We start from the raw sequence: 26,491 nt of genomic DNA on the forward strand, positions 1-26,491 counted from the left end.
AGTCCTCTGGAGGCTGCACAGGGCCCCACAGACCCGGCCCGCGCCGCGCCGCCCCGGGACTCTCGGGCGCCCTCCCGTGCCCCCCTCGCTCACTCTGGGGTTGGGGCTGTGTTCTTCCCTAGGACTGCGGGCTGCAGCTGAGCGGGGAGGATGGACGCCGCTGCTACCCCCTGGACGGCCACCTGCTGTGCCGCCGCTGCCACCTGCGGCGCCTCAGGCCCGGCCCCCTCCCCTCGCCGGCGGTGCACGTCACGGAGCTCTGAGCCGGGAAGGGAGCCCGCGCTGCGGCCGCGTGTGCGTGCGTGCGCGTGCGTGCGCGTGAGAGAGCGCCCCTGGGCGGGACGGGTGACCGNGGAGTGGGGCCCTCAAAGTGGTGGCCCTTGGCCACCAGGATTCCAAGGGTGTTTTCAGCCACAATCCCTCCAGGGCCTCCCCATCCCTTCCTCGTGGCTTGGGGTCCGCTCCCGCCCGACCTTCCCCACCCCCACCCCGCCATCTTTCAGCCTTGGGAAAAGAACCTTCTCACGCAAAATTTCCAGCCACAGGGCTCGGTCGAGAGAGACCGCGAGAGGGCGCCCTGTCCGCGTGGCAGGGAGAACACCTGTTGCAGGAAAGCACTGTGTATCAGGCTCCACGACAAAAGCGTATGATTTGACTTAAATTAAGTTTTTTTCTTTGAGAATATTTTCATTTTCTTTAAAAGAATATAGTTTTCTTCTAAAAACTTGGCCCGCGGTTGTTATTTCTTAGAAAAACTACGAGAAACTCACCAGTGTCCAATTTGGAGGTCATATAGCTAGTGTTCAGGTGGTAAAAACATTGTAGTTTTCACTATTTTTGTATAAATCTCTCTAAAACCTCAAAATGTGTGTTTGCTTCTCAGATTTCGGAATAATGTGGGGTTTTGTTGTGTCACTGTCTGAAGAGCAGTGACCTAATGTGGTTTGGGGGAATGTAGATGAATTTTCTCTCTGACAAACACTAGCATTGGGAGGCTAGGACTTCTCAGTGATGGCTTATGTTGGATTTGCAACTGTGGGTGGTTCCTGCGCAAGAGACCCCAGTCATGATAAGCCATCAATGGGTTTTTTTAAAAAAATTTTAATGTTTTTTATTTCTGAGAGAGAGAGAGAGACAGTGTGAGCAGGGGAGGGTCAGAGAGAGGGAGGTACAGAATCTGAAACAGGCTCCAGGCTCTGAGCTGGCAGTCAGCACAGAGCCCGATGCGGGGCTCGAACCCACGAACCGTGAGATCATGACCTGAGCCGAAGTCGGACACTTAAACGACTGAGCCACCCAGGCGCCCCAATGGGATTTTTTTTAATGTTTATTTATTTTGAGAGACAGAGTGTGAGCCAAGGGAGAGGCAGAGAGAGGGAGAGTGAGAATCCCAAGGAGGCTCCGTGCTGTCATCACACAGCCTGACGTGGGGCTTTGATCCCACTAACGGTGAGATTAGGACATGAGCTGAAATCAAGAGTCTGACGCTTAACCAGTTGAGCCATCCAGGCATCCCGTCAATGGAATATTCTGATTTAAGCCCCATTTGTGCCTTAACCACCTCCTCTTGGCGGCTGCTCTTGCCGTCCGTTCCCCCCTAACTCTTAGATGTGGGTCATTTTGCTTGTATGATCATCAGCAGGGAAAACAACTGTGTAGGGACCAGAAGGTTGTCTCTGATTGCCCCTTGGGATTCATAGGAGAGTGGCTGCCGTTAGGGGCCAGCTGGACGGAGGCCTGGAGCTGGGAGGCCCCCTGGTGGGCTGAGGAAGCAAGTACATGAGAGGTTCAGTGTTTGTTAACCTAGTATTTATTTAAATGCAGAGGTTGTCTGAGAGGGGGGAAGTGTATGCTTTCTGAGAAGAGGCCTTCAGCAGGATCAGGGTGGGGTTTTGGAGGAGGTGATCCCAACGGGGCAAGAGAGATTGCATTTCAGGAACGAGAGGCTCTATCTGGCTTTCTCCTCTTCTTGAGCTGGGCTGCTTTGCTTTCTAGCCAGGTTTACAAGGCTTTCTTCTCATTGCCTTCTTTTTCACTTCTGATGTCAATGCTGCTTTGCCCTTGGTTTCTCCTTTTTGCAGACTCAACCCTTCTCTTTTCTCTTCCTCTGCGTGTGCGGCGGACGTGGCCCCTGCGCTTCCTACCATTGCTTTCCACACCTGCTCCAGCCTGGTTGCCATACTTCCCTTATCCAACTGGATTGAGTCATCACAGTGCGGAGCCTCACTTCAAGTTCATGTGTCCTACTTTGCCGAAAGTCAGAGGCAAAGGAATGCATAACCCTGGGGGGAAGTGGCCTCATCCCTGGCCACAATTTGCCTCTTTTCTCTGGGGCTCTGTATTGCCTCTGTCAGGACCGGTGATTGCCACTATCCCTCTTGCCCCAGGGCCTTTGCACATGCACTTCCCTTTGTCTGGATCTACTTCCTGCTCAATGCTTTACTTCCTGGTTAAATCCTTCATATCTCAGCTACAGGAATACACCAGGCTTCACCAAACACGTAGAATTTGGGGTCCCTGCTCTGCCAGCTCTTTTTCCAAAAGCAGCATCTTCCAGGCCATTTTCAGGAGTTACATCGACCTGAAGGTTGTTGAGACTGAGGAAGCGATGTGACAGGCAGACTTTGAGCCAGATAGATTGCCATGACACTCCTACCCGGGGGGCCAAACCCACCTACCCCTGGGATATCTCCCTGATGTTGACACTTGATGACACTAACGGCGCCTTTGATCACTGCTGTACTTCTTTTATGTGTCGTACTGCGGTCTGTCTCTTCCCTAGATTGGTGAGCTCTCCAGGTCAGGACCTGTCTGCATTGTTCACTCTTGTCTTCACAGTGCCCAAGCCGGACCCTGCCCTGGCCTTTAGGGTCTCAACTCAGGACTCCACAACCCCATTGGTTTGCAAGTCCAAGTTCAGCCTTAGTTGCCCAATGAAGGAGCCACAGGTGGGATCTAAAGGCCCAAAAATAGGGGTTTACACAAATACTGTCACACTGCATATCACGTGTGTGCAGGTGTGTCCCAGGTAGTTCATTCCCATCTGTGCCTTTGTGCTAGGGCCTCGGTTCAGTACTTATGCCTAGAGGCACAGACCTTTGAGTGCTAGGTCCTTGCCATGCGTGTGTGTGTGTGTGTGTGTGTGTGTGTGAGAGAGAGAGAGAGAGAGAGAGAATCCATGAGATACTGAGAAAGACATTGTGTGTGAGCAAGTGAATGAGAGCATGAGAGATTGATCCAGAGAGATGGTGAGAGGGAGACTGTATGACAGAGACTGAGTGAGAGAATGGTGGGGAAAGAGAGATTGAGAAGGATGTTGAGAGACAGAGTGAGCAAGAGAGGGAGAGAGAGAAAGGAAGGTTGACTTGTTGTGAGGCCAACAGAATCTGGTGTCTTTTTCCCACCCCTTCCTACAAGGCAGGGTGCCCCCAGGGCCGGGTGATCCTGACAGGTTCTCGGCCTCAGAGGCGTTGTGGAGGCCTGGCCCACAAACAGAAAAGCCCTGCCTCCTGTAATTGACCATCGGCTATGGTGTGTGTGTCTGTCTGGGAGGGTGGGCTGTTGGAGGGTTCTGGGAGTGGGTTATGGCCATGGGGTGCTTTCACGATCCTAGGGTGCTAGGGAACCGTGCTGAGCCCTCCCGGTCAGTACTTCTTGCCCCCCTCTGGTCAGGAAACCAAGGTGGGGGCCCGCTGAGCTGCAGGCGAGCGCGAGTGCCTTCTGTGGGTTTGCTGTGGAGGGTCTGGAAGGGGTGGGCGGTTGGGACAGTGTTATGGGGCCTGGGAGGAGTTGGGCATGGAAAGTCACAAAAGCAGAGCTCTGGAGAGCAACGTGGGCCAAGGACTGACTTGGGGTCAGTGGGCCAGGCTGTGGCCGTAACGGAGTATGTGCTGATGGGTGGGGCTGTGCTCACCACCGGCTTCTCCCACGTCAGCCGCCATCTGACTCAGGACGAGGGGTGAGGGCTGCAGCGGGCGTGGGCATGGGAGTAGGCTCAGCCCGCGGGGCCCCAGGAGGGCTGTGGCTTGGGATCCGAGGACAGGTCTGGGAGTGGGGGAAGCAGCCACAGGCTTGCTGGTGACCCTCCACCAGGTGCAGCTCTGGAGGAGCTGGCCCTGCATGTTGTGTGTGGGCATCGGGTCTCTGTGCTTCCTGAGCGGGTGTGGCAGGTCCCTGGCTGGGAGAAGGGTGCGTGCTCTGGGGACTGGGTGACTGCTTGGAGCAGGTCTGAGTGGGGAGGCTCAGAAGGGAGGGGCCGTATGGCCTGGTAGAGGTGGGGAGGCCCCTGCAGAGCCATCCTGGGAGGAGCTCTGTGTGGCAGTGTCTCTTGGGCTAGCAGGACCATTCTGAGGCAACAGACACTCACCAGGTGACTGGATCCTGGAGACAGAGAGCCCAGGACGTGTCTGGGTCCCGGGGAACCTGGAGAACCCAAGCGGGACACAGCTGGAGCAGCAGGGTGCCTTCTCCCCTTCCATCTTTTTTCTCTGGCCCTGAGAACACTGCTGGGGTCCCCCCCCCCCCCGAGCCTGGGGGTGTGTGTCACACGTTGACCTTTTCCTGTCTTGCAAAGGTGAGCCTTGGGAGCCTCTCCAAGGACATCAGGCCCCTCTGGGCATATTCACCTGTCTGTGTCACTCCTGTTGTCCCACACCAGTGCACACCCTCCCCACATCTGCTGTGCAGGTGGACCCGCATGTCACACACACCTGCCCTGCCCGCTTGCCTGAAGTTACCAGCCACACACCTGTCCCAGGCACCTGTGTGACGCAGCTGGCTCACTACTTTGTGACGGTGCCTGGGCCATCAGTGTCACTGGCCACGGTCAGCCTTGTGGACCATGCGGGTGGGGCTCGAGCCCAGGAGAGGCATTTCACCAGCCTACGGGGTACTCACCCTCCTTCCATCACAAATTGTTTTGGAAACGCCGTCTCCCACCCGAGCCAGCAGCGCCTCTTCACCTCGGGCCTCTGCACGGTGTAGATTTCAACCAGAATCTGTCCTTGCAGCCAGATGGGGGCTTTGCGTCTCAGCCTGCCCGGCTCAGCTCAGCTATGTCCCACCATCCCCACAACGTGGTCTACCGTGACTGTGGGGAGAAGGCCTTCCTCTGATGGGGGGGTACAGGTGTGGGGAGTTAGAGGGAGGCCCACTGCCTGTGGGGATCGGAGAAGTCTGTGTCTGCCAGGAGACAAACTGACCAGGCTGGTGTCACGTGGACTGGGAGGCACAGGCGGTTGTGTGGGGGGGTCAAGAGCTACTCATGTGAGTGAGGGTCCACAGGGTCCTAGGGGAAGGCCACAGGTGACCTGGGTGGGGATGGGAGCGGTCCTCACTGCTAGGGGTCAGGGGGGAAAGATTGCATTTAACTGTGAGGCAGGCCCTCCTTTCCTCCCTTCCTCTCTGTCCCCTTCTTCCTTCTCCCTCTTATTTATTTATTTGTTTTATTGTTTTATTTTATTTTATTTTTTAAAGGTTTTGTTTTTGAGTGATCTCTACACCCAACATGGGGCTTGAACTCACAACTCCAAGATCAAGAGTTGCATGGTCTACCAACTAAGCNTTAAGACTGTTATATTTGGTCTTACTGGAAAAAAATAAGAATAACTCAGTGGCTTTTGGACCAAGCAAATTTATTACCCCTTCCGTGTAGTGGTAGGATATGGTAGAATGGGTTCAGTGTGGGAGGGTAAAATAAAAATTCTGCTTTGCCATATGGAGACATCCATTATGCGGAGGAGACAGAGCTCAGAGAGGAAGTCAGGGCTGGAGATAGAGAGGTGTTCAAAATCATGGGTGAGGTCACATGGAAAAAGGGTGAGACAGGAAAGGGAAAGGGCCCAAGCCAGTGCCCTGAGGTGCTCCCACATCTAACTCTTGGCAAGGGGGCTGGAGGTGGACTGGCCGGTATGAAGGTGGATTAAGGTGGCATCAGAGAAGCTTGTAGAAAAAGGGCTGAGGAAGGAAGGCAGGGTCCGTAGCAGGGACTTTGGAAAGATGGTGATCAACCTGACCTTGAATCACATTGTTGCAGTGCAGCAATGGGGGAAAAGTAGATCAGAGCCCATTGAGATGAGAGGAGAGAAGGAAGAAGAGTTATCAAGAGTAGCCAGCTCTCTCAAGTATATTGGGAAGAGTTGCACAGGTGAAGGGAGCTTAGGGCGGGAAGAGTTATTTTAGTATGCAAAGGCCTGTCTGAAGCTCCCTGCCCATGTCTGTAAGAGCATGTGTACCCCACATGATCATTCTCAGGGTTGTCTTACCCACCAGACCCCACTCTCTGTGGGGACAGGGTCTGTGGCTGCAGTAGTCACAGCTGTGTCCAGTCCCTTGCCCAGCATCTGGCTCCTAAGGTACTAAGGTACTGGTGAATGTTGGTTAAGTGAATTGATCAATACACGTAAAGCACTGAGAACACTAGTAGGCACATAATAAATGCTCAGTAAAAGTGAGTTACTGTTGTCTGGTAGATGGGGAATTTCTGAAGACTGGGTGGCAGCAGTTCTGGAAGCCATGGTGCCCCTGTGGTAGACTGACCAGGGTGGTGGCTCCAAGTCTTGAACAATGGAAGGGTTGAAGATTTCCAGCAGCACCATGCAGGCCAGCTTTGGGAGTTAGTGCTGCAGCCAGGCCCTGAACCTGGGTCATGTCACCATCCAGGAACTCACAGCTCCATTATTTGTCCCAGCCCAGGTGAAATTAGGAGAGACCCTGAAGGAAGGGGCTAACTCAGGAGACGAGTCATTTATTGGACATCACCAGGATGATGTGTCTCTCAGATTCATCCTTCCAGCCACAATGATGTCTACAGAAGGCATCAACAGCTTCACTCTGATTGGGGAGGTATCCAGTGGTGGGACCATGGAGAACATTAGCCAGAGACTGGGCACTGGGGGCCTTTCTGACCTGTTGTTGAGCCAGAGAGATGTGGATCGCTACTGTGTGAGGGTTGCATTGAGCTGGACACTCAGTTCAATGTCACTGAAAATGAGTGTCACAGCTGCAAATGCTTTTGAAGATCTTTGAGCAAATGAATGGGGATGACTGAACAGCTACAGACGGAGCAAAACGAGACGGTCTGAAAAGGTAGAAAAAAAGGTACAAAAGGTAGAAAAGCATGAGAATGCCCCAGCTGAAGCTGAGACTGGATCCAGAGGGAGCTCAGCACCATAGGGGATACAGAGAATATAAACAACAACAGCCAGAACTGGACGATGAGCTGACGAATGTAGAAAACAATATGCCTTATGCCCAGATGCAGTTGGGCTAAAGAAAACCAGTTTCTTCAGTGCAACCTTTCATGTCTGGCACAGAGGATAATTTGGCACAATCAGAACTTTCAAACTGGGTCACATGCCCAGCGTTCCTGTGGCATGGAATGAGGTTAATGCTGATTGGGGCTGGAAGGCATTGTTGCTGTGCACCTTGGCCAGTAAGATGGGTCTGAAGTTTGAGAGGTATCGACTAGTTCCCTGTGAAAACCGTTTCTATCTGGAGCCTCTGACAGACGGATCTAAGCAGTTACCATTGGACTGTCCTGGGACAAGTTAGACCACATGATGGTGGCTTTCTGGGGCTGTGTGCAGCAGTTCAAAGGAGAGGTTGAGAAAGGGTGATACACATTTTTTTGTCTTCCTCATAGGAAGGCAAGACTGAAGACTCAGGAGGCAATGTGGCTCCCATTCTACCGAAACCCAGTTTAACCGTGACAAACAGTGGACGAAAGTTCTTAAGTTCATGCAGGCAAATTTGAAGTGGGGTCTTGCTTGGGAACAGTTTCATAACAAGACTTCCTTTTTCCCTGAGAAAGATGCTTGCCTCAGAAGCTTTACATTTTGTTTGGCTTGCAACAGAAACGTTTTAAATTAAATTCAGATAATATCAAACAGCATATGTTTACAATCCTAGAAAAGAATAAATCCACAAGGCCACTTTATTTTAAAATATTGAACAACAATTTCCAGAGGTAAAATCTGCCATGTATGGCCATGTATGAATGCTCATTCTGCTCTGTTAAAGACATGAAACTGTGTTTGTTACTGTTTGAGACACTATGGAGAGGGTTTGATTATTGGTAATAAAAGATTTGCTGAAGTATGAAAAGCGTGAGTTACTGTTACAACTTAGGTAAGCAAAAGTAGGATAAGGGATTTCTGCAGTTTGACGATACGTGGGTCCCTATGTGGGACAGTGTCTGTGTCACTTCAGCAATGGTGTGAGACTTGCATGCATAGGCATACCCTGTGTCCATGAAACCTGCCACTCTACAGCTGGGACCACTTGCTGGGGGAAGGACACATGACCCAGAGGTGAGATACAATGTGTGAAGACCTCTAGGCTCCTGCTTTTATGGTTTCCGGTAGACATTAGTCTGGCTATAAGGTCACAGCAGTGTTCCTGACTTGGGTCAGCTCCCTCCTGAGAAGAGACCACTGCCCCAGCTGGGGGCTTCCTGCACATCACTCCCAAGACCATGTCCATGTGGGAGTTGGATCTTCAGGGCCAAGGTTCTCTGACCAGCCCTCTGTGCAAGTCCTTCCCTGAATCTCATGGCCATTCTGTATCTCTTCCCTTCCTCTTGTGCTGCAGGGGTTCATCTCACCCCTTGGTGCTGCTTTGAGCCTCCCTTGTGTGGTCTTGTCTGTCTCCCTTCCCCATCCTGCTCAGGCTAGGGCAAGACCCTTCCCTAGGTCTTCATCAGGATGAAATGTGGTCTCACATCTGGTAGGAAGTTGCTATGGCCAATGTCAAAGATGTTGCTGCCTGTGTTCTCCTCTAGGATTTTGATGGTTTCATATCTCACATTTAGGTCTTTAGTCCTTTTTTTTTTTTTAAGTAGGCTTCATGCCCAGTGTGGAGCCCAACATGGGGCCTGAACTCATGACCCTGAGATCCAGACCTGAGCTGAGATCAAGACTCGAATGCTTAACCAACTAAGCCCCCCAGGGACACCAGATCTTTAATCCATTTTGAATTTATTTTTGTGTATGATGTAAGAAAATGATCCAGTTTCATTTTTCTGCATGTTGCTGTCCTATTTTCCCAAAATCTTTTGTTGAAGATGCTGTCTTTTTTCCATTAGATATTCTTTCCCACTTTGTCAAAGATTATTTGACCATACAGTTGTGGGTCCATTTCTGGGTTTTCCATTCTGTCCCACTGATCTATGTGTCTGTTTTTGTGCCAGTACCATACTGTCTTGATGACTACAACTTTGTAATATAGCTTCAAGTCCAGGATCATGATGCTTCCAGTTTTGCTTTTCTTTTTCAAGATTGCTTTGGCTATTTGCAGCCATTTGTGGTTCCATACATATTTTAGGATTGTTTGTTCTAACTGTGAAAAATGCTGTTGATATTTTGATAAGATTGCATTTAATGAGTAGATGGCTTTGGATAGTATAGACATTTTAACAATATTTGTTCAGCCAATCCATGAACATGGAATGTTTTGCCATTTCTTTGTGTGTCCTCTTCAATTTCTTTTGTAAGTGTTATATAATTCCCAGAGTACAGATATTTTTCCTTTTTGGTTAGGTTTATTCCTAGGTATCATATGGTTCTGGTGCAATTGTAAATGGGATTGATTCCTTGATTTCTCCTTCTGCTGCTTCATTTTAGTGTATAGAAATACAACAGATTTCTGTACATAGGTTTTGTATCCTGTTACTTTACTGATTTCGTGTTGTCAGTTTTAGCAATTTTTTGGTATCTTTTGGTTTTTCTATTTACAGTATTATGTTGTGTGCAAACAGTCAAAGTTTGACTTCTTTCTTGCCAATTTTTATGTATATTATTTCTTTTTGTTTGTTTGCTGAGGCTAAGACTTCCAGTACTAGGTTAAATAACAGTGCTGAGAGGACATCTCTGTTTTATCCCTGAACTTAGAGGAAAAGCTCTCAGGTTTCCCCTATTGAAGATGATATTAGCTGTGGGTTGTTTATATATGCTCTTTATGATGTTGAGGTATGTTCCCTCTATCACTACTTTGTTGAGGATTTTTATGAATGGATGTTGTACTTTGTCAAATGTTTTTTACGCATCTATTGAGAGGATCATATGGGTCTTATCCTTTCCTTTATTAATGTGGTGTATCACGTTGATTGTTTTGTGAATATTGAAACACCTGGCAACCCAGGAATAAATCCCACTTGATTGTGATGAATGATTCTTTTCATGTACTGTTGGATTTTATTTGCTAATATTTTGTTAAGAATTTGCATCCTGGAGAACTACAGACCAATATCACTGATGAACATGGATGCAAAAATTCTCAGCAAGATACTAACAAATTGAATTCAATAGCATATAAAAAGAATTATTCATCATGATCAAGTGGGATTCATTACTGGGCTGCTGGACTGGTTCAGTATTTGCAAATCAATGTGATACATTACATTAATAAAAGAAACAATAAGAACCATATGATCCCTTCGGTAGATGCAGAAAAAGCATTTGACAAAGTACAACATCCTTTCTTAATAAAAACCCTCCGGGCGCCATCTGGGACAGGGCGTCCAGCTCAAAGTCGGCTCCACAGCTGGGAACCCGGTCACTCTCTGTCTGGAGCCAAGGTTTTTCTCTTCTCCAGGGACAGGGACAGTTCTTTGAGCAATTTCAGCCACTCTTTCTTTCCCCCTCGACTCACCGTGGCTCCCTGCAAAGGGGGCTCCACCTCCCCCGTGTCTCCAGGTCCCGACCCGTTTTTTATCTTCCCTAGTTCTCACTCACACACTTATAAGGTGGTTTTCTCAGCGGACTCTGTCTCCTTTTCCTTTTCCTTCCAAACTCATGCGATTCTATAAGGGTTCCTGTGGCTTCAGGCCTTCTCCATTTGAGAAATGGGGGTGAGCGAAATGTATGGAGCTCCTTACTTCTCCACCATCTTGCCCCCTTCTCCTTGGTAGGGTGTTCTTTAACTTCCATGTATTTGTGGCCTTTCCAAATCTTTTCTTGTGGTTGACTTCAAGTTTCGTAGTGTTGTGTTCAGAAAATATGCCTTGTATGATCTCAGTCTTTTTGTATTTGTTGAGAACTGATTTTTGTGACTTAGTATGTGACCTATTCTGGAGAATTTCCCATGTGCACTTGAAAAGAATGTGTATTCTACTTCTTTAGGATGAAATGTTCTGAATATATCTGTTAAGGCCATCTGGTCCAGTGTGTCATTCAAAAGCATTGTTTCCTTGTCAATTTTTTGGCTTAGATGATCTGTCTATTGCTGTAAGTGGATGTTGAAGTCCTCTACTATTATTGCATTATTACCAATGAATTCCTTTATGTTTGTTGTCAGTTGTTTTATATATTTGGGTTCTTCCAATTTGGGGGCACAAATATTTACTATTGTTAGATCTTCTTGTTTGATAGTCCCCTTTATTATGATATGATGCCCTTCTTCATCTCTTGTTACAGTGTTTGGTTTAAAATTTTTTTAATGTTTATTTATTATTGAGACAGAGAGAAACAGAGCATGACTGGGGGAGGGGTAGGGAGAGAGGGAGACACAGAAACTGAAGCAGGCTCCAGGCTCTGAGCTGTCAGCACAGAGCCCAACGTGAGGCTTGAACCCACAAACCGTGAGATCATGAGCCCCACAGTCTTTGGTTTAAAATCTAGTTTGTCATGGGTACCTGGGTGGCTCAGTCGGCTGAGCATCCGACTTCAGCTCAGGTCATGATCTCATGGTTTGTGAGTTCAAGCCCTGCATTGGGCTCTGTCCTGAAAGCTCAGAGTCTGGAACCTGCTTCGGATTCTGTGTCTCCCTCTCTCTCTGCCCCTACCCCACTAGCACTCTCTCACACTCCCTCTCTCTCTCTCTCTCAAAGATAAATATTTAAAAATAAGTAAATGAACCCAGTGAGACCCAGTTTGGATTTCTGATCTCCAGAACTTTCCGATGATAATAATTGTGTCTTGTTTTACGTCAGTGAATTTGTGATAGTTTGTCATAGCAGCAATAGGAGACCAATACAGAGACATAGTGCCATACAAAGGTTTCTTATTTAATGTGCATAGTGCATCCTGGAGGATGGAATACTGTTTTTTTCACCTATCACCCTGGAGCTGGCACTGTAGCTGTGCATTCAGCAGACTGTTCCAATGTTCTAGCAGAGTCTTCTTGGTCTTCCCTCGTATGATAGCTTTTATCTCACAGATCAAGGACCCAAAGTGAGGGTAGCAGCAACTATCAAGTATCTTATCCCAAGGATACACTCTGGGGCTGGAGACCTGTCCATCAGGTGGTTTTTTAGATCCAGTGGTGCCATTGCAGACTGGACCAGAACCGGAACTCCATTTATTCCTTGTTTTTCATATGGTTCCATTCTAACAGGGCAGCCCCATGACACTCTGAGTCTCAGGTATCAGTGTCAACTTAGATTCTGTGTCTAATAATCCTTGAAATACTTAGATGTTTCCCTTTCCAACAGGGTACAGTTACCAGAATAAATGTCATAGGTCTCTTTTGGGAAGAAGTTGAGGAATTATTTCTATGTATAATTGCTAGATTATAATTGTAGGATCTTTCCTCTTGGGGATCTGGGCCAGAAAACTGGCTCAGATTGAGAAACAGTGTAAAGGATTATGGCTTTTTACTTAGGTGACTGTTGCCAGATGCCTGGACATCTGTCTTTGATTTTTTCTGCTGGTAGAAGTTGAGTAGTACCCTTGTCAACATCCCATTCATTTCCCCCTTAGGAGTGGCTGTGTCCTATTTATCATCTCTGTAACTTTTTGTGGATCAAGACCCATTGGCTGCCTTTCCAACCTTGCTGCTTATTAGGGTAGTTGCATCCACTTCACTTCTGATAGTTTGGTGCCTTCACCTGGCCTGTTTTGTATTCACTCACTTCTATCAGTGAGCTTAATTCTATAAAGGTCTCTCCTATGATCAACCCTGGCCTCTAGATAGGAGAGCCACCACTTAACATTTCAGTGATGCGAGCGCCCCTTTTACAAACTTATTCCTTTTGGCCTTGGTGAATGGTGGACTCACCCTCCCCATGGAACATGATCATCTGGTGCATTTTCTAGCCTTGCATATCTAGAATTAGTATAATCCACTCCAGCATGTCCACTTCCCTGAGTCTACCACCCTCCATGACAATTCTGGAACTCTAATTTAGCTTGGGCTACTCCTTTTCCCATTCTTCTAAGAGTCATCCTAATAGTGTGTCAGTTTTCATTGTCTGGTGTTGTCCTTGTTGGGTATTCAATCGTGTATGTCTGGAGAGGGCCCCCAAATTAATGAATTCTTCCTTATCCAATCTTCTGTTCTGGCTCCCTTGATCATCCACCGTTAGAATACAGTCCCATGTGGATTTTCTGGCCCCTTCTAGTACATGTTGGCTGTGTCTGGTAGGTCCTTTGGAGTACAGCACCTTTCCTACCTTATCACACACAGCACATCCCTGGCTGGGTTATGTTGTAACCTGAGTCTCATGGACAGGAAGTATGGTGAGGCAGATCCTGTGGGATACACATTTTGCCTTGCAGAGAAGGGACTGCTTTATTGTCTTTAAGAAGGGGGAGCTCTTAATAAAGCAGTGTGGCCCACTCTCTGGACTCAGAGGGCTCAGGAAAACCTGAGAATTCCAGGGACGCTTGGGTGGCTTAGTCAACTGAGTGCCTGACTTTGGCTCAGGTCATGATCTCATGAGTTTGAGTCCTGCCTCGGGCTCACTGCTTGTCAGTGCAGAGTCAGTGCAGAGCCTGCTTCGAATCCTCTGTCTCCCTCTCTGTCTGCCTCTCCCCTGCTCATGCACTCTCTCTCAAAAATAAATAAAAATTAAAAAAAAAAAAAACCCTGAGATTTCCAGATTTGGGAATAGATTAATCTAGATGTTCCCATAATTTCAAGGTTGAGGGCCCCCTTTTTTCCTGTCATATTCTGGCCTTGGCCTAGCAGATCTGCCTTAAGTTTGTTAACTTTCTTTGGAGCTTGGCCACTCTGATGGTTAAGTTTTGGATCTGGTCTTCAGCTTTCTCTGTTCTCCCACCACAACTACCAGAGAGGCCCCCTGGCTTTTACATTTGGCATTCAGTTAACTGTTAATCACTCTCAGCCTTTCCTTATATTTTCCTTGACATACAAAAGAGTTCAGCAATAGCCATCTAATCCCAGTTCCCTTATAGTTATTACTTCCCCTAGAGTTTCGACTCTTGATACTTGGCACCAACTAGTGCATTAGCTTCTACTGGCATAGCATCCAATTCACCATCAGTGAAAGTTTTAACAATTGTTTCAGAGATTATCTTTGTTCCACCTCCCATCAGCTATGGGTCCTCACTGTTAGCCTGGCAGTCGATGATTTATCATCAAAATTCCAATTTACTGCCTGGTACCATCTGTTGCAGTTTTGGAACTCTACTAAACTGACTGAGACAGAATTTAGCATTCAGGATATTTATTAGGAAGTGCCTTTGGATGGGAGAGGCAGAAATAAAATTGAGTAGAGGGAGAGGTGGTGAGGTAGGCCTTACAGACTCATTTCACACCTTGAGAAGCCCTAAAGTTGAAATGATCCATCATGATTGTCCTGCTTTGGAATGAAATGGCAGGACCTTTATACCTTGTTGGATTAGTCATTACAGTGGGCAATCCACTGGAAGACCATGACCTTGGACAGGAAGGCTCTGTGTAGGTAGGGTAATCTCTGAAGATACTGACAAATAAAAGCGATATGTTGAAAAGCCATTCACAGAGTTGAAGGATAAGCTCTTCCTTGATGGGGATATGGATGATGCATTTCTGTGTGCACCATAGGAACTCTAGCTAGTGATAAGGTAAATATTATAAAAGTATTGCCTAAATTCAATTTTCTCTGAAACTTACACTGAATAAATAAAATTCCCTCTGCCCACAAGAACAGTGAACATCACAGTAATGTTATGAGTAATAGGGTAGTAACCATTGCAGTTAAACTGGGCTCCCACAAGACATTATCATTTTAAAAAATTACTCAGTTTCATGACAACTTAGAGATCAATGGTAGTCATATGGTAACTGACAAACATTTTTTAGCATTTTCCTTATCTATTCAAACAAATGTTAATTGCTTTTGCATTCCCAAAATACTTATATCAAAAGTTTCTTTCTGTAAAACTTCTCAGGACAATTCTAATTTTTTTCATCAACTTCTAGTTGAAATTTACAGTCTTTGTTAAGACTCAAATTTTAATTGCCACGGATTACATAACTCATGGCTTCTTATTTTAGCAGCTCCAAATAATATGCTGAAATTCATATATTTTTATCTCTAGCCTGACTTTCCCGTGAGCTCCAGACTAGAACATATCATGGCCCCTTTGTAATCTCCTCTTGGATTTCTAATAGACAATTAAATGTAACAAGGCCACTGTGGAGCTCCTGATACCTGCCCCAGATTTGCTTCCCTTTCTCAGTAGAAGGATCAACATCTACCCAGTTGCTCATGCTCAAAAGGTGTTAGAGTCATCCTTGATTCTCTGTCCATATTGCATTCAATAGCAGACCCTGTCTGTGCTTCAACTAGCATCTGTGTATCTCTTATCTCCACGGCTACACTGCAGAACCATTAGCTGGTCTTCCTCCATTGTGGTCCTTTAACACTATTGCCCACCACATTAATAGAATGGAAAAATAAAAATCATATGATCATCCCAATAGATGCAGACAAAGCATTTGACAAAGGCAATATTCTTTCATGATTAAAACTCTTGGGGTACCTGGGTGGCTTAGTTGGTTGAGTGTCCAACTCTTGATTTCAGCTCAAGCCACAATCTCGAGGTCGTGGGATTGAGCCCCTCATCCAGCTCTGTGCTGAGTGTGAAGCCTGCTTGAGATTGACTCTCTCTCTGCCCCGCCCCCGCTCTTTTTCTCTCTAAAAAGAAAAGTCTCAACAAATTCTGTATAGAAGGAACATACCTCACTGTAACAAATGCCATATATGATAAACATATCACAGCTAATGTCACACTAAGTGGTGAAAGGTTGAAAGCTTTCCCCCTGAGATCAGGAACAAGACAAGGGGGTTCACTCTCACCACTCTGATTCAACAGAGTACTAGAAGTCCTATTTAGAACAATCAGGCAAGAAAAAGAAAGAAAAGGCATCCAAATGGAAAAGGAAAAGGTAAGGGTGCCTCAGTGACTCAGTCAGTTGGGCATCTGACTCTTGATTTGACTTCAGGTCGTGATCTTATGGTTCAGGAGTTCGAGCTCCACACTAACAGCACGGAGACTGCTTGGCATTCTCTCCCTCTCTCTCTCTGCCCCTCCCCTGTTCATGCTCTCTCTCTCAAAATAAGTGAATAAACTTAAAAAAAAAAAAAGGAAAAAGGTGGTTGGCACTAGGGTAAACTGCAGGAGGTGACCAGGTTCACCACTTGCACCTTGACCTTTTGTTCTTTCTCTCCATCCAGGTGCTTAGGACAGGGCTGCTTCTCACCCATGATTTTCTGTGGCCCCACCAGAGAGGCTCTGGAGAGGGGAGGGGTTTTAGTTTTATAAGTGGGAGTCAGAGGCTCAGAGAAGGACTAACATAGGCACAGCCACACGGTGAGCTGAGCTGTCTCCCGGCAGTGGGCACGCAGATGCAGCAGGTCCTGACGCCCAGGAGCCCTGTAATCTTTGGCAGGCACTCTGGCCCCAGTCTCCTCACTTGTAAGACTGGGACGATTACTCCCATCTCTCAAGGTCACTAGAAGGCTGAAATTTGGAAGATAATGCATGTGAGCTGTGGGCCCTGGTCCACAGAGGTACTCAGACATGCTGGCTGTTCTAATGATCATCACTCCTACCCCCAACTCTGGAATTCACGGGAGGAAGGACTTCTGACTACATTCAAATCCACCCACAGTTGGAAGGCACAGGGGTGGTCCCCCGCTGCAACACTCCTCTGCCCCCAATGCCCAGCCCAAAAAGCAAGCACTGTCCATGAATTGCAAGGCTTTTATTGCTGGAATCCTCTCCTTAGACACCTGGACATGGCAGACTGCTGAGACTACTTAGTGATCAGTTCAGTGACTTCCTTAGGGCTCCTGGCAGTGATGGCTCCATTAACACAGAGGATGTTGGTATATTTTTTCCTGCAGAGAGAGAAAGTCAGGAAACCTGGTGAGACCTCGAGGGGTATGAGAGACATCAAGCTCTACTGAGCACTCTCTGGACACTTTCTGGGGAGGAATCTCTAGGCCTGTTTGGAGAGTGGCTTCTGGATCCGAGCAGGCAAAGGTGGTTCTTCCCAATCTACTTCACAACAAAAGAATCCCAGGGTGTGCCTAGAAACTTCCTCCAGTGAAACAGAGTGAAGAAGAGGGGTCACTATGGTGGGATGGAGGGCAGTCTTGGATAGAAATGATGGAACTTGGAGAGAAAGAGGTTGACAAGAAGGTCCTGGCAGGGCTCCATATGCACCCGTGGGCACCTGGGAGTCTCCAGGAATGAGCTGATCCATCCTGCTTCCTCCTTCTGCCCTCCGGACACTTGTTGCTGAAGCAGTAGCTCCTTTCCACTTTTGGGGCAGCAGAGAGAGGATTAACTGTGATTCTCCACCCAGGGCATCTCAGGCCTGGGCAGGGCAGGAGGAGGGCTTTTGGAAGCTGCCTCTCCTCTCCTCTCCTCTCCTCTCCTCTCCTCTCCTCTCCTCTCCCCTTTCTTCCCCTCCCCCACTCTTCTCTCTTGGTATGTGAGGCACAGAATGGCCCTCTGGGGTCCAGGGAATGAAGACAAAGGAGGGTTTGAGAGGGGGGATGGAATATGGAACTTGAGGAGTTACAATAAAAGGAGCCGATGTTTGGGGATAGGAAGGACCTAGTGCTGTTGGAAGATGCAGTCTCACGTGCTGGAGATGCTGGAGTCGGGAAGGCTGGAGCTGAGGGCCTGACGCTGAGGCCAGGTGATGCCAGGAACAAGCTGGCGGCCCTGCAGTGCTGAAGGGCCTGGGCCAGCCCCAAAGCCCGAGGGCTGGGCTGTCTTCCTCGCACCATCCTCTCTACTTCCCCATCCATGGGGTACTTCTCCTCCCAGATTCCCAGGGAAGGGTCATGGTGGAGAGGAAGAGTGAGCACCCCCCGTCCTGCACTGCCCTTAGCAGACCCCCCAGACAGGGGCCAGAGGCACAGACACACAGAGCTAGACCCACCAGGACACTGGAAACATGCTCCTTATCCTCTTCTGTCAGTCTTGTATCAATGCAATTCTTCAGATTTCTGGCATTTGCCAATACAGCTGGTTCTGAATTGTATTTTGCCACTTCTTCAACATATTCATCCACGGTTCCATTCAGAAATAACTCAACGTCCCTCTTCACGGCTGGGCAAATTTCACAATCTGGAACACAAAGACAAGCTGACTCCCTTGAAAGACCTTCATCAGGACACATGCTTCCCTTCCCCTTCCCTCCATGCTCAGAAGCGCCCTGATAAGGTGTTAGAACCACTGGAGAATCTGTGTCCCCAGACACCCATGTCCCAGACACCTACTTCCACTGGCGATTCGGAGCAAAGCAACCCAGAGAAGCACGAGAACACGAGCCCCCTTCATGATGCAGTGGCAGGTGCTCCCTCCCCAGCCTGGAACTCTTTTATACCTGCTGTTGGCCCCAACAGTGGGGCGGGAGGGGCCTGCGCCTAACATATCCTTTCCCAAGAGGCACTGCCAGGCCTCTCTGGGCCGCAACTCGGAATTGCCTGGAGGCTGTGGAGGGAGGGGATGTATGTGTGGGCAAGATCCTAAGTCCCTGAGTTAACAAATGACACTAACTTGGCTGCCCTTCCCCATCTTGAGGGCTCTGTCCAAGTGTCAGCTGACTCCAGATGTTTCAGAACTGAAATTTCCTAGGTTGACTGGGAAAAAGGGCAAAAAAGTCTCCTAAATCAGGCCTCTGGAATGATGGCCAATGTCAACCTGTCATTACATGTGACCTTGAAGATGGTCTGGTCTCAACTTACGGATTTTTCAGGAAACCCAGTGCTTAGCTAGTGGACTCACATCTAGCAAGTACCAAAAGAAGGCCAGTTTCCGGTGGTTCCTGCCCTGCCTTCATCATGATCCGTGTCCTTGACCTGCTCAATGGCCTCCCTTGAGCTACACTCCTGAATCTGATTCTGGAGCCCTGAATCCTCCCCTACATGCTGGCGCCCAGGTTCTAGTTGTCTCTTGACCAAGTCCTGTCACTTGGTTACTTTAATAGCACCTCAGACAGACACAGAAATACGATTTTCCCCCAACCATCTTCTTTCTTTGAGTTTCTCTATATTGTTCATACTATTCACACCATTATCTCTCTGGAGATACAATCCGAGGAAAAGCCAGGCTACTTCTGTGGCCTGGGTCTGCTGTGTGCTCTGCGTAACCAGCAGCCCACCAAAGGCCTGCTGCTTTTCTGAATCTATCCCTGGCATTCTCTCCTCCCTCACTGGTCTCCTTTCTGCTTCTTGACCATGCCAGGGCCTGTGCATGAGCTGTCCCCACTTCCCGGGACGCTCTTCCTTCAAGTACATGATTCATGGCATAATTTCTCAGGGATCTTCAAACATCACCTTAATAGAGAGACTTTCCCGTGTGCTTGATCCCTTCTATCAAGGCTCCCCGCCCCCGCCCCACAAGCAGCACATGCTGTTCTCCCCCACTTCGTCTCCCTCCATAGCACTCCTTGTCATTTGCTGATCATCTTCCACTCCCTCTTAGATGTATAATGAGCTCCAGGAGAATGAGGGATCTGCCGTGTGTGCTGCTGTATCCCCACAATGAGGAGAGGGACCAAAGTGCAGCAGGGGCTTCGCAAATGTTTGTTGAAAGAAACAAATGTTGATGAAAGAAAGGAATATCTCATTTCTGTGGAGCTGATAACCAAGAACATTCTTACTTAATGCTTGCTTGCTGCAGGTACCTGCCTGGCCTTTTCTCTGAGTTATCTGTGGACACAATAAGGTTTGCTGGAGCCCAGAGCTGAAGGTAAGACAAAAGTTTTCTGACCACAATCAGAACCTTATGCCAAACAGGATTCACATCGGTGACTGCTCTTGGCTCAGAGGCACCGAGTCCTGAGCTCCAGCTGTCATATGGCCATCATGGAGCCACTCCAGTCATGATGCCCTGAGGTCATACCCATGAAGGTCATCTCATGACAAGCTCATGTCACTGCAGATGTCCCTTACAGGTTCCTGGGCATCTATCAGCTTGGGAACATGAGTATCATATGCCCCAGACTGGCCATGCTTGCTCTTTCTCTACTGGGACAGAATTTCAGTGTGGTGGGGGGCACCTGGACAAGGGTCACATGTCTGCTGTCATTCACTAGGCACTTCCTTCAAGTTCTGCCCAGCTCTGGGACATCGTGAAGCCAGATTTTGGAGTACTGGAGTAACACAGTTAGGACACTGATGTCTGTGCAGATCCACTGGGTGCCTGCCACAAATCCATCTGAGATATCTCCAGATATGGGGACATTTGCAAAGGTCAAGGGCACTTGCTGGATGAGGTCTTGCAGTATACGCTGTCCTTTCCTAATGCAAGTTTTTTTTTAAATGCATTTTTATTTGGGGATAATTCTAGACTTACAGAAAAGTTGCAAAGATTTGTCAAAACCAAGAAACTGACAGTGACATATTACTACTAACTAAACTCCAGACTTTATTTAGATTTTACCAGTTTGTCCATTAATATCCTCTTTGTGTTCTAGAATCCAGTCCACAGCCTACACACACTGCATTAATTGTCATGTCTTCCCAGTCTCTTCTAGTCTGTGATAGTTTCTCAGTCTTTCCTTGTTTGTCATGGCCTTGACAGTTTTGAGGACTGGCCAAGAATTACAGAATGTCCACTAGGCTGACTTTGTCTGCTGTTTTTCTCATAATTTAGACTGGGGTTCAGACTTTAGGCTTGGGGTTTGGAGAGACACCAAAAAGGTGAAGTGCCATATTGTCACATGGTAATATGTCTTATCACTGGTTATGTCAGCCTTGATCATTTGATTAATGTTGAGTTTGCCAGGTTTGTGCATGGTTTTCCCTTTTCCCTACCTACTCTTTGGAAATGAATTATTAAGTCTAATCCGCTTGCAAGGAGGGCAGGCAATAAAGTTCCACCTCCTGAAGGGGGAATATCTATGTGTATTATCTGGAATGTTTCTGTAAAGAATATCTGTCTCCTATCTCTTTATTTATTTATTTAAATTATTTATATGGACTCACAGATATAATTTTATATTTTAGGTTATCAATCAATACAATGTTATTTCTTTTGTTTGCTCATTTGTTCTAGATTTGGCCACTGGGAGCTTCCTTCTAGAATTTTCATGGACTGTCTCACCTTGTTTGTGCCAATAAACTACTTTCCTAGATTAGAAGGTTGAGTTTAACTCTTGAGAGAACTTAAGCACCTCTGGTTGACCTAGCACCCTGATCTGCAGAGCTCCAGCTCACAGTAGACAAGGGCGACAAACTGTACAACCCCACAACTATTCACTGATGTTTCTGGATGGGTTAGTAAATCCAACCTCCTCTTGGGACTAAGTTCACTGGTGGAAGAGGGTGATACAGGGCCAAGGCTGGAGCTACTTAGAGTCAAGAAGGTGCCCAGGCATTTTCTCCTTTAAGAGTGAGAGTGAAGCAGGTGTCATGATCCTAAACTGGAGCATTACCAGCCCTTGAAAAAGCCCACACGCTCTAGAGTCCTGAGACTCCCCTAGTAGGGAGTGATTTGGAGCCCAAGGATGGTGTCCACCCATTTGCAGGGCTTGGTCCAGAAACTGCAGCAGTTAGAATGTTCAAGAGGCTTGAGTTGGGGCTAGCACCCCATACTTATCTACAGGACTTAAACCTGGGCACAAGTATAGTTTTGGTATGATCTTTTGTCTACCTGTAGTGGCATAGACCTGTCCATGACCTCTCCTATGATTTTCATCTCTTTATCTTGGGAGAGTATTGCATTTGGAGCCAGGATAGTTTGGGGAAAGGAGTAGTAGGGAACAGGGGTGACAGCTGGGACGGGGACAACAGAACAGTTGGCTCAGCATGGAATAATTTAGACATGTCAGCTCCAGTTGGTTTCTGGCAAAGGAAAAACCACATCCTCTCCAAGAGCTTGGCCCTCAAGAGTAGGAAGGGCTTCCACTCCTAACAGCCCAAGGGCTGAGAGAGCCACATGTGCCAGGTCCCTGCCCACAGGACTTTGGAACTCCTAGGAGGAGTGTGGGCTGGGCTTAGGGAAGCTAGTAGTTTATAAAGCAGCAGAAATCCTGTTCTGAGTGGAGCATTCTGGCAGTTGACATGATGAAGGGGACACTGCTTGTGCTGGCATTGCTGGTGACCCATGGGTTGGGCGTCAAGATGGGTGAGAGTCGAAGGAAGGACAGATGACCTTCCTCATCCCTGCCCCACTCTATCTCACTCCTTCACCTCCCATGGTGATCTCCAAACAGATTCTAGCCCCAAAGTTAGGAGGCAGCTGGGAGATTATTGTCCAGGAGTCCTGCAGAATCCCCTTGAGGTTTTTAGTCATTGAATGGAGGGAGAGGTTTGGAGATGGAGGGGTCATCAGTTGTGCACACAGTAGGGGATAGTTAGTTGGGGTAGTGGTGCTTATTTGAAAGGTAGAAACAGGCAGGCTGGGATGCCCAGAGGTGCCAGTCAGGTACCTCGTGCTGCTCTCTTCTGCTGAGAGTGCCTCATAGAAAAATGTTCAGTCTGTCTGGGATGTAAGCAGTCCTGGGAGTGGGCAGGTCTCTGTGGAAGGTGAGTCAGAAGACACTGGATATATGCGATTTACTTTCAAGTGGTGGGGAAACAGGAACCTTCTACCAGTCTGATTCTTTTGTTAAGGTGTTTTCTGTTTGTGTCTTCAGCGGAAACTTGCCCCATTTTTAATGACGTCTTTGGTGCAGTGCTCAGCAGCAGTAAGATAACATTGAACCTCGCACTCAAAAAAGTCAATGCTACTGAACCAGAAAAAGCAGCCATGGAAAAAATCCAGGATTGCTACAAGGAGAATGGACTCTGATCCGTGGTCTTGGACACGAAGGCCATGGTAATTTCCTATCCTTCTCTGCCTCCCCAACCTTCACAGCGCACATGCAGCATATTGTAATATTCCACATACAAACAGACCATGCAGTCAGGGCCTACATAGCAGGTAAGGGCTATAAATAATCAAGCTCATGAACCCTTGCTCCACTCTACAGCACATAAAATATGCAACCTCATGCCATGTGCACATCCAGACTGTTCTTCTACCACACGTGTCCCTTGTGTGCCAATTACCTTGCACACAGCTGGAAAGTAGGAGACTAATAACGGTGCAATGTAGAAAGTGTGTTGATTCATGTAATTTTTTTTCTAAGTTAGGGGAGCCAGTATTGCAGGAGTAGGATTTTAACCTTCCACGGGAAAGAGAGAGTCCTTCTTTCAGCTCCTGCACGTGTAGGAGCCTTGTCAGCTCTGTTTTAGGAGTAATGAATCTAAGGCGCCTGCCCTTAGACTCTCTTCCCCGGAAGGGACTCCCTGGCCTTGGAAAGCTTCTGGTTTTTCGTTTTACTTCCCTTTGTGCCCACCTTGATGGCTATTCCTTTGGCTCAGAGTCTCACTTCCATCTGTATCATTTCAGGGCCTAAAGTCAGATTTTCCACTCTGTTGTTTTGGTGCCTGAGGCCCCCGAGGCAGCTTCTAGCTACATGGAGCTGCGCCCAAGCACTAGTAAGTGTAGTTCCTAGTGAACTATCATTTTCTGTTATTTTTCTTGTTGCACAGTTAGGTAGATTTTGATTAGTCTGTCTCTATTTTCCCTTAAGTGCTGATTCTGTAAAATGAGAGATTTGTGAAGAAGTGGAATTTCTTGCATGGCTATGGGTACACAGGGCTCACAGGGTTGTTTACAACACACGCATACACATTCCATAATCCAGTACACCTGACAGATGAGTCTCAGGTGAGGGAGACATCACGTGGACCCAGACTCAGCTACCTTGCCCCTCACCTTTGCCCAGCCCCCATCATACCCTCCAGAATCATCTCCTCTTTTTGCCTCCCTCACTGGTTGTTCAGGTTCCCTCCTGACACGTGTGTGGGTGACTGGGGAGCCATCTTCATCCGGGTCTGACTGAGTGCAGCCCTCTCTCCAGCAATCGGTCTGTGGGCTAGAGGTTCTTACTGGGGATGGAGCCGAATAACGGGTTAAGGAACGAGGTGATCCTGGGGGAATGGATAGCCCTGCCCTGTGCTCAGGTCTGCTCTCCCTCCTCATCTTCCTTTCTCCCAGTTATTCATCACCACTAGCAAAGACTGCATCTCCAACGTAATACTCTGAAAGATGTAGCAGTTTCCAAGCTGAACCTCTGGAAGATGAGTTTTTGCCCCTGATGCCTCGTCCGAGTTCCAGCCTCCTGTTCTGTTCTCCTTGACATCTAAAGCTGGAATCCAGACACCTGTCCTCACCTCATTCACTCGCAGTCAGACTGACTGTAATAAAGTAACTGCAGCTTAGCAATGTGTGCCCCATGTCTGTGTTCTGTGTGGGAAGCGTGCAAGGTCTGGCAGGAGGTCCTGGGACGTGGCAAAGGGAGGTGACATGGAGGTGACATGTGTGCTCATTGAGAGCATGGGGACTGGAGGCAGGCTGAATCAGGAGCATAGGTGAGCAGTTTCACCTTCCCCAGGCTATTCTCTCATCTGTAAAATGGGCATTGTGTGTGAAGATTAAATTAAATAACATATATGTAATCCCAGGATTCATCACCATGGAAGGATAAAAATGTTGTCCACGTAGCATATTTCCAACTCTGGCATTTGTCATAGCCACAGAGCCTCTAGTCCCTTAAATGTCACCCTGGCAGGGCGCCTGGGTGGCTCAGCCGGTTAGGCAACCAACTTCAGCTCAGGGCATAATCTCACAGTTCGTGAGTTCAAGCCCAGCATCAGGCTCTGTGCTGGCAGCTCAGGGCCTGAATCCTGATTTGGATTCTGTGTCTCCCTCTCTCTGCCCCATCTCTCTTGAGTGCGCCTGCAAGTGCGTTCTCTCTCAAAAATAAATATTAAAAAAAATGTCACCCTGGCAATTGAAGGGTGACTCAGGTGATGACCTGAGTGGGTTTATCATAAATCCTCTTTGTGTCCCAGTGATACTCGCCATTTTCTGCTTTTTAAAAAAATGTTTAATGTTTATTTATTTCTGAGAGAGACAGAGAGAGAGAGAGAGAGAGAGAGCACACAAGTGGGGGAGGGGCAGAGAGAGAGAGATACAGAATCCAAAGCAGGCTCCAGGTTCTGTGCTGTCACCACAGAGCCTGATGTGGGCTCGAACCCACAAACTGTGAAGCCATGACTTGAACTGAAGTTGGACACTTAACCAACTGAACTACCCAGGCGTCAAACCATTTTCTGCTTCTTTGGTGGATGTCTTCTGAGGAGGCCAACCTTTCTGCAGGAACTCTCAGTTCCACTGCTGTTCTTGGGTTCTGCCAGTGGAACCAGGGCCCCCATGCAGTCTTGGCTCAGGAAGAAGGGAGAAAAGAAGTGGATGGAAGAAACTAACCCGGAGGGAATGGCTGTCATGGAGAGATCAGGCTCTTAAATCTTACTTGCAGGATATGCCACTTCTGGCAAGTGTCATGAACCTTCTCAGTCTACTTCTAAAAACATCAAATGGGCAATTGTAGTTATTAGTAGGCTACCTATGAAGATACACAGCAAGGACTAGATTTTACTTTTATTTCCTAGAGACTAGGGTGCTCTAGGGCTCCAGTGAGTATGGCACAGAAAATGGCATAGTAGGGGCGCCTGGGTGGCATAGTTGGTTAAGCGTCCGACTTTCGCTTAGGTCATGATCTCGCGGTTCGTGGGTTCGAGCCCCGCGTCGGGCTCTGTGCTGACTGCCAGCTCAGAGCCTGGAGCCTATTTCAGAGTCTGTGTCTCCCTCTCTCTCTGACCCTCCGCTGCTCACGCTGTCTCTCTCTCTCTCTCTCCTAGAAATAAATAAAAATATTTTTAAAAAAAAGAAAAGAAAAGAAAATGGCATAGCAGATGACACCTCTCTACATTCTTGGGCAGGTAAGCACAATAAGGTCATATTCAGGGGCCAGGGGCTTGAGTTCTGGCTCTTCTCTGTCCTAGTGGTTGGATTTACACATTTTCATTCACCTGTCTGCTCATTTTACACCTACCAAGTTTGCTAGACTGAACATTAAGTGTTCAGGTCATACTAAATGTCTGCAATTTTATTGAGAAGTACAAAATAAAATTTGAATTGATAAAGGGCTAAATCATACCCCATATATATATGGAATAAATTGACACTATAGAAATGTCAACTATTCCCAAATCCATCTAAATTAATCTTTGTTCTAATGAAGATTGATTTAAAGTTTATCCAAAAGAATAAATTCTTTTTTTAAAATTTTTAATGTTTTATTTATGAGAGAGAGACAGCATGATCAGGGAGGGTTAGAGAGAGAGGGAGATACAGAATCCAAAGCAGGCTCTAGGCTCTGAGCTAGCTGTCAGCACAGAGCCTGATGCAGG

At 47.5% G+C, this 26,491-nt stretch overlaps 1 protein-coding gene and 1 pseudogene across 1 annotated transcript in view; both read left to right on the forward strand.

The window, feature by feature from the left end:
* Positions 1-346, forward strand: part of WTIP (WT1 interacting protein) — a 20,367-nt gene extending 20,021 nt beyond the window's left edge. Inside the window, exon 8 of the mRNA XM_077754674.1 lies at positions 123-346. Coding sequence (XP_077610800.1) covers positions 123-263 — 141 coding nt within the window. The 3' untranslated portion in view covers positions 264-346. The remainder of the gene's footprint in view (positions 1-122) is intronic.
* Positions 347-4,119: 3,773 nt separating this feature from the next.
* On the forward strand, positions 4,120-7,918 carry LOC144223898 (beclin-1 pseudogene; annotated as a pseudogene).
* The last annotated feature ends 18,573 nt before the right edge of the window (positions 7,919-26,491 follow it).

This window comes from Crocuta crocuta, unplaced genomic scaffold (genome assembly GCF_008692635.1).
Source record: "Crocuta crocuta isolate KB4526 unplaced genomic scaffold, BGI_CrCroc_1.0 scaffold121, whole genome shotgun sequence".
NCBI lineage: Eukaryota > Metazoa > Chordata > Mammalia > Carnivora > Hyaenidae > Crocuta > Crocuta crocuta.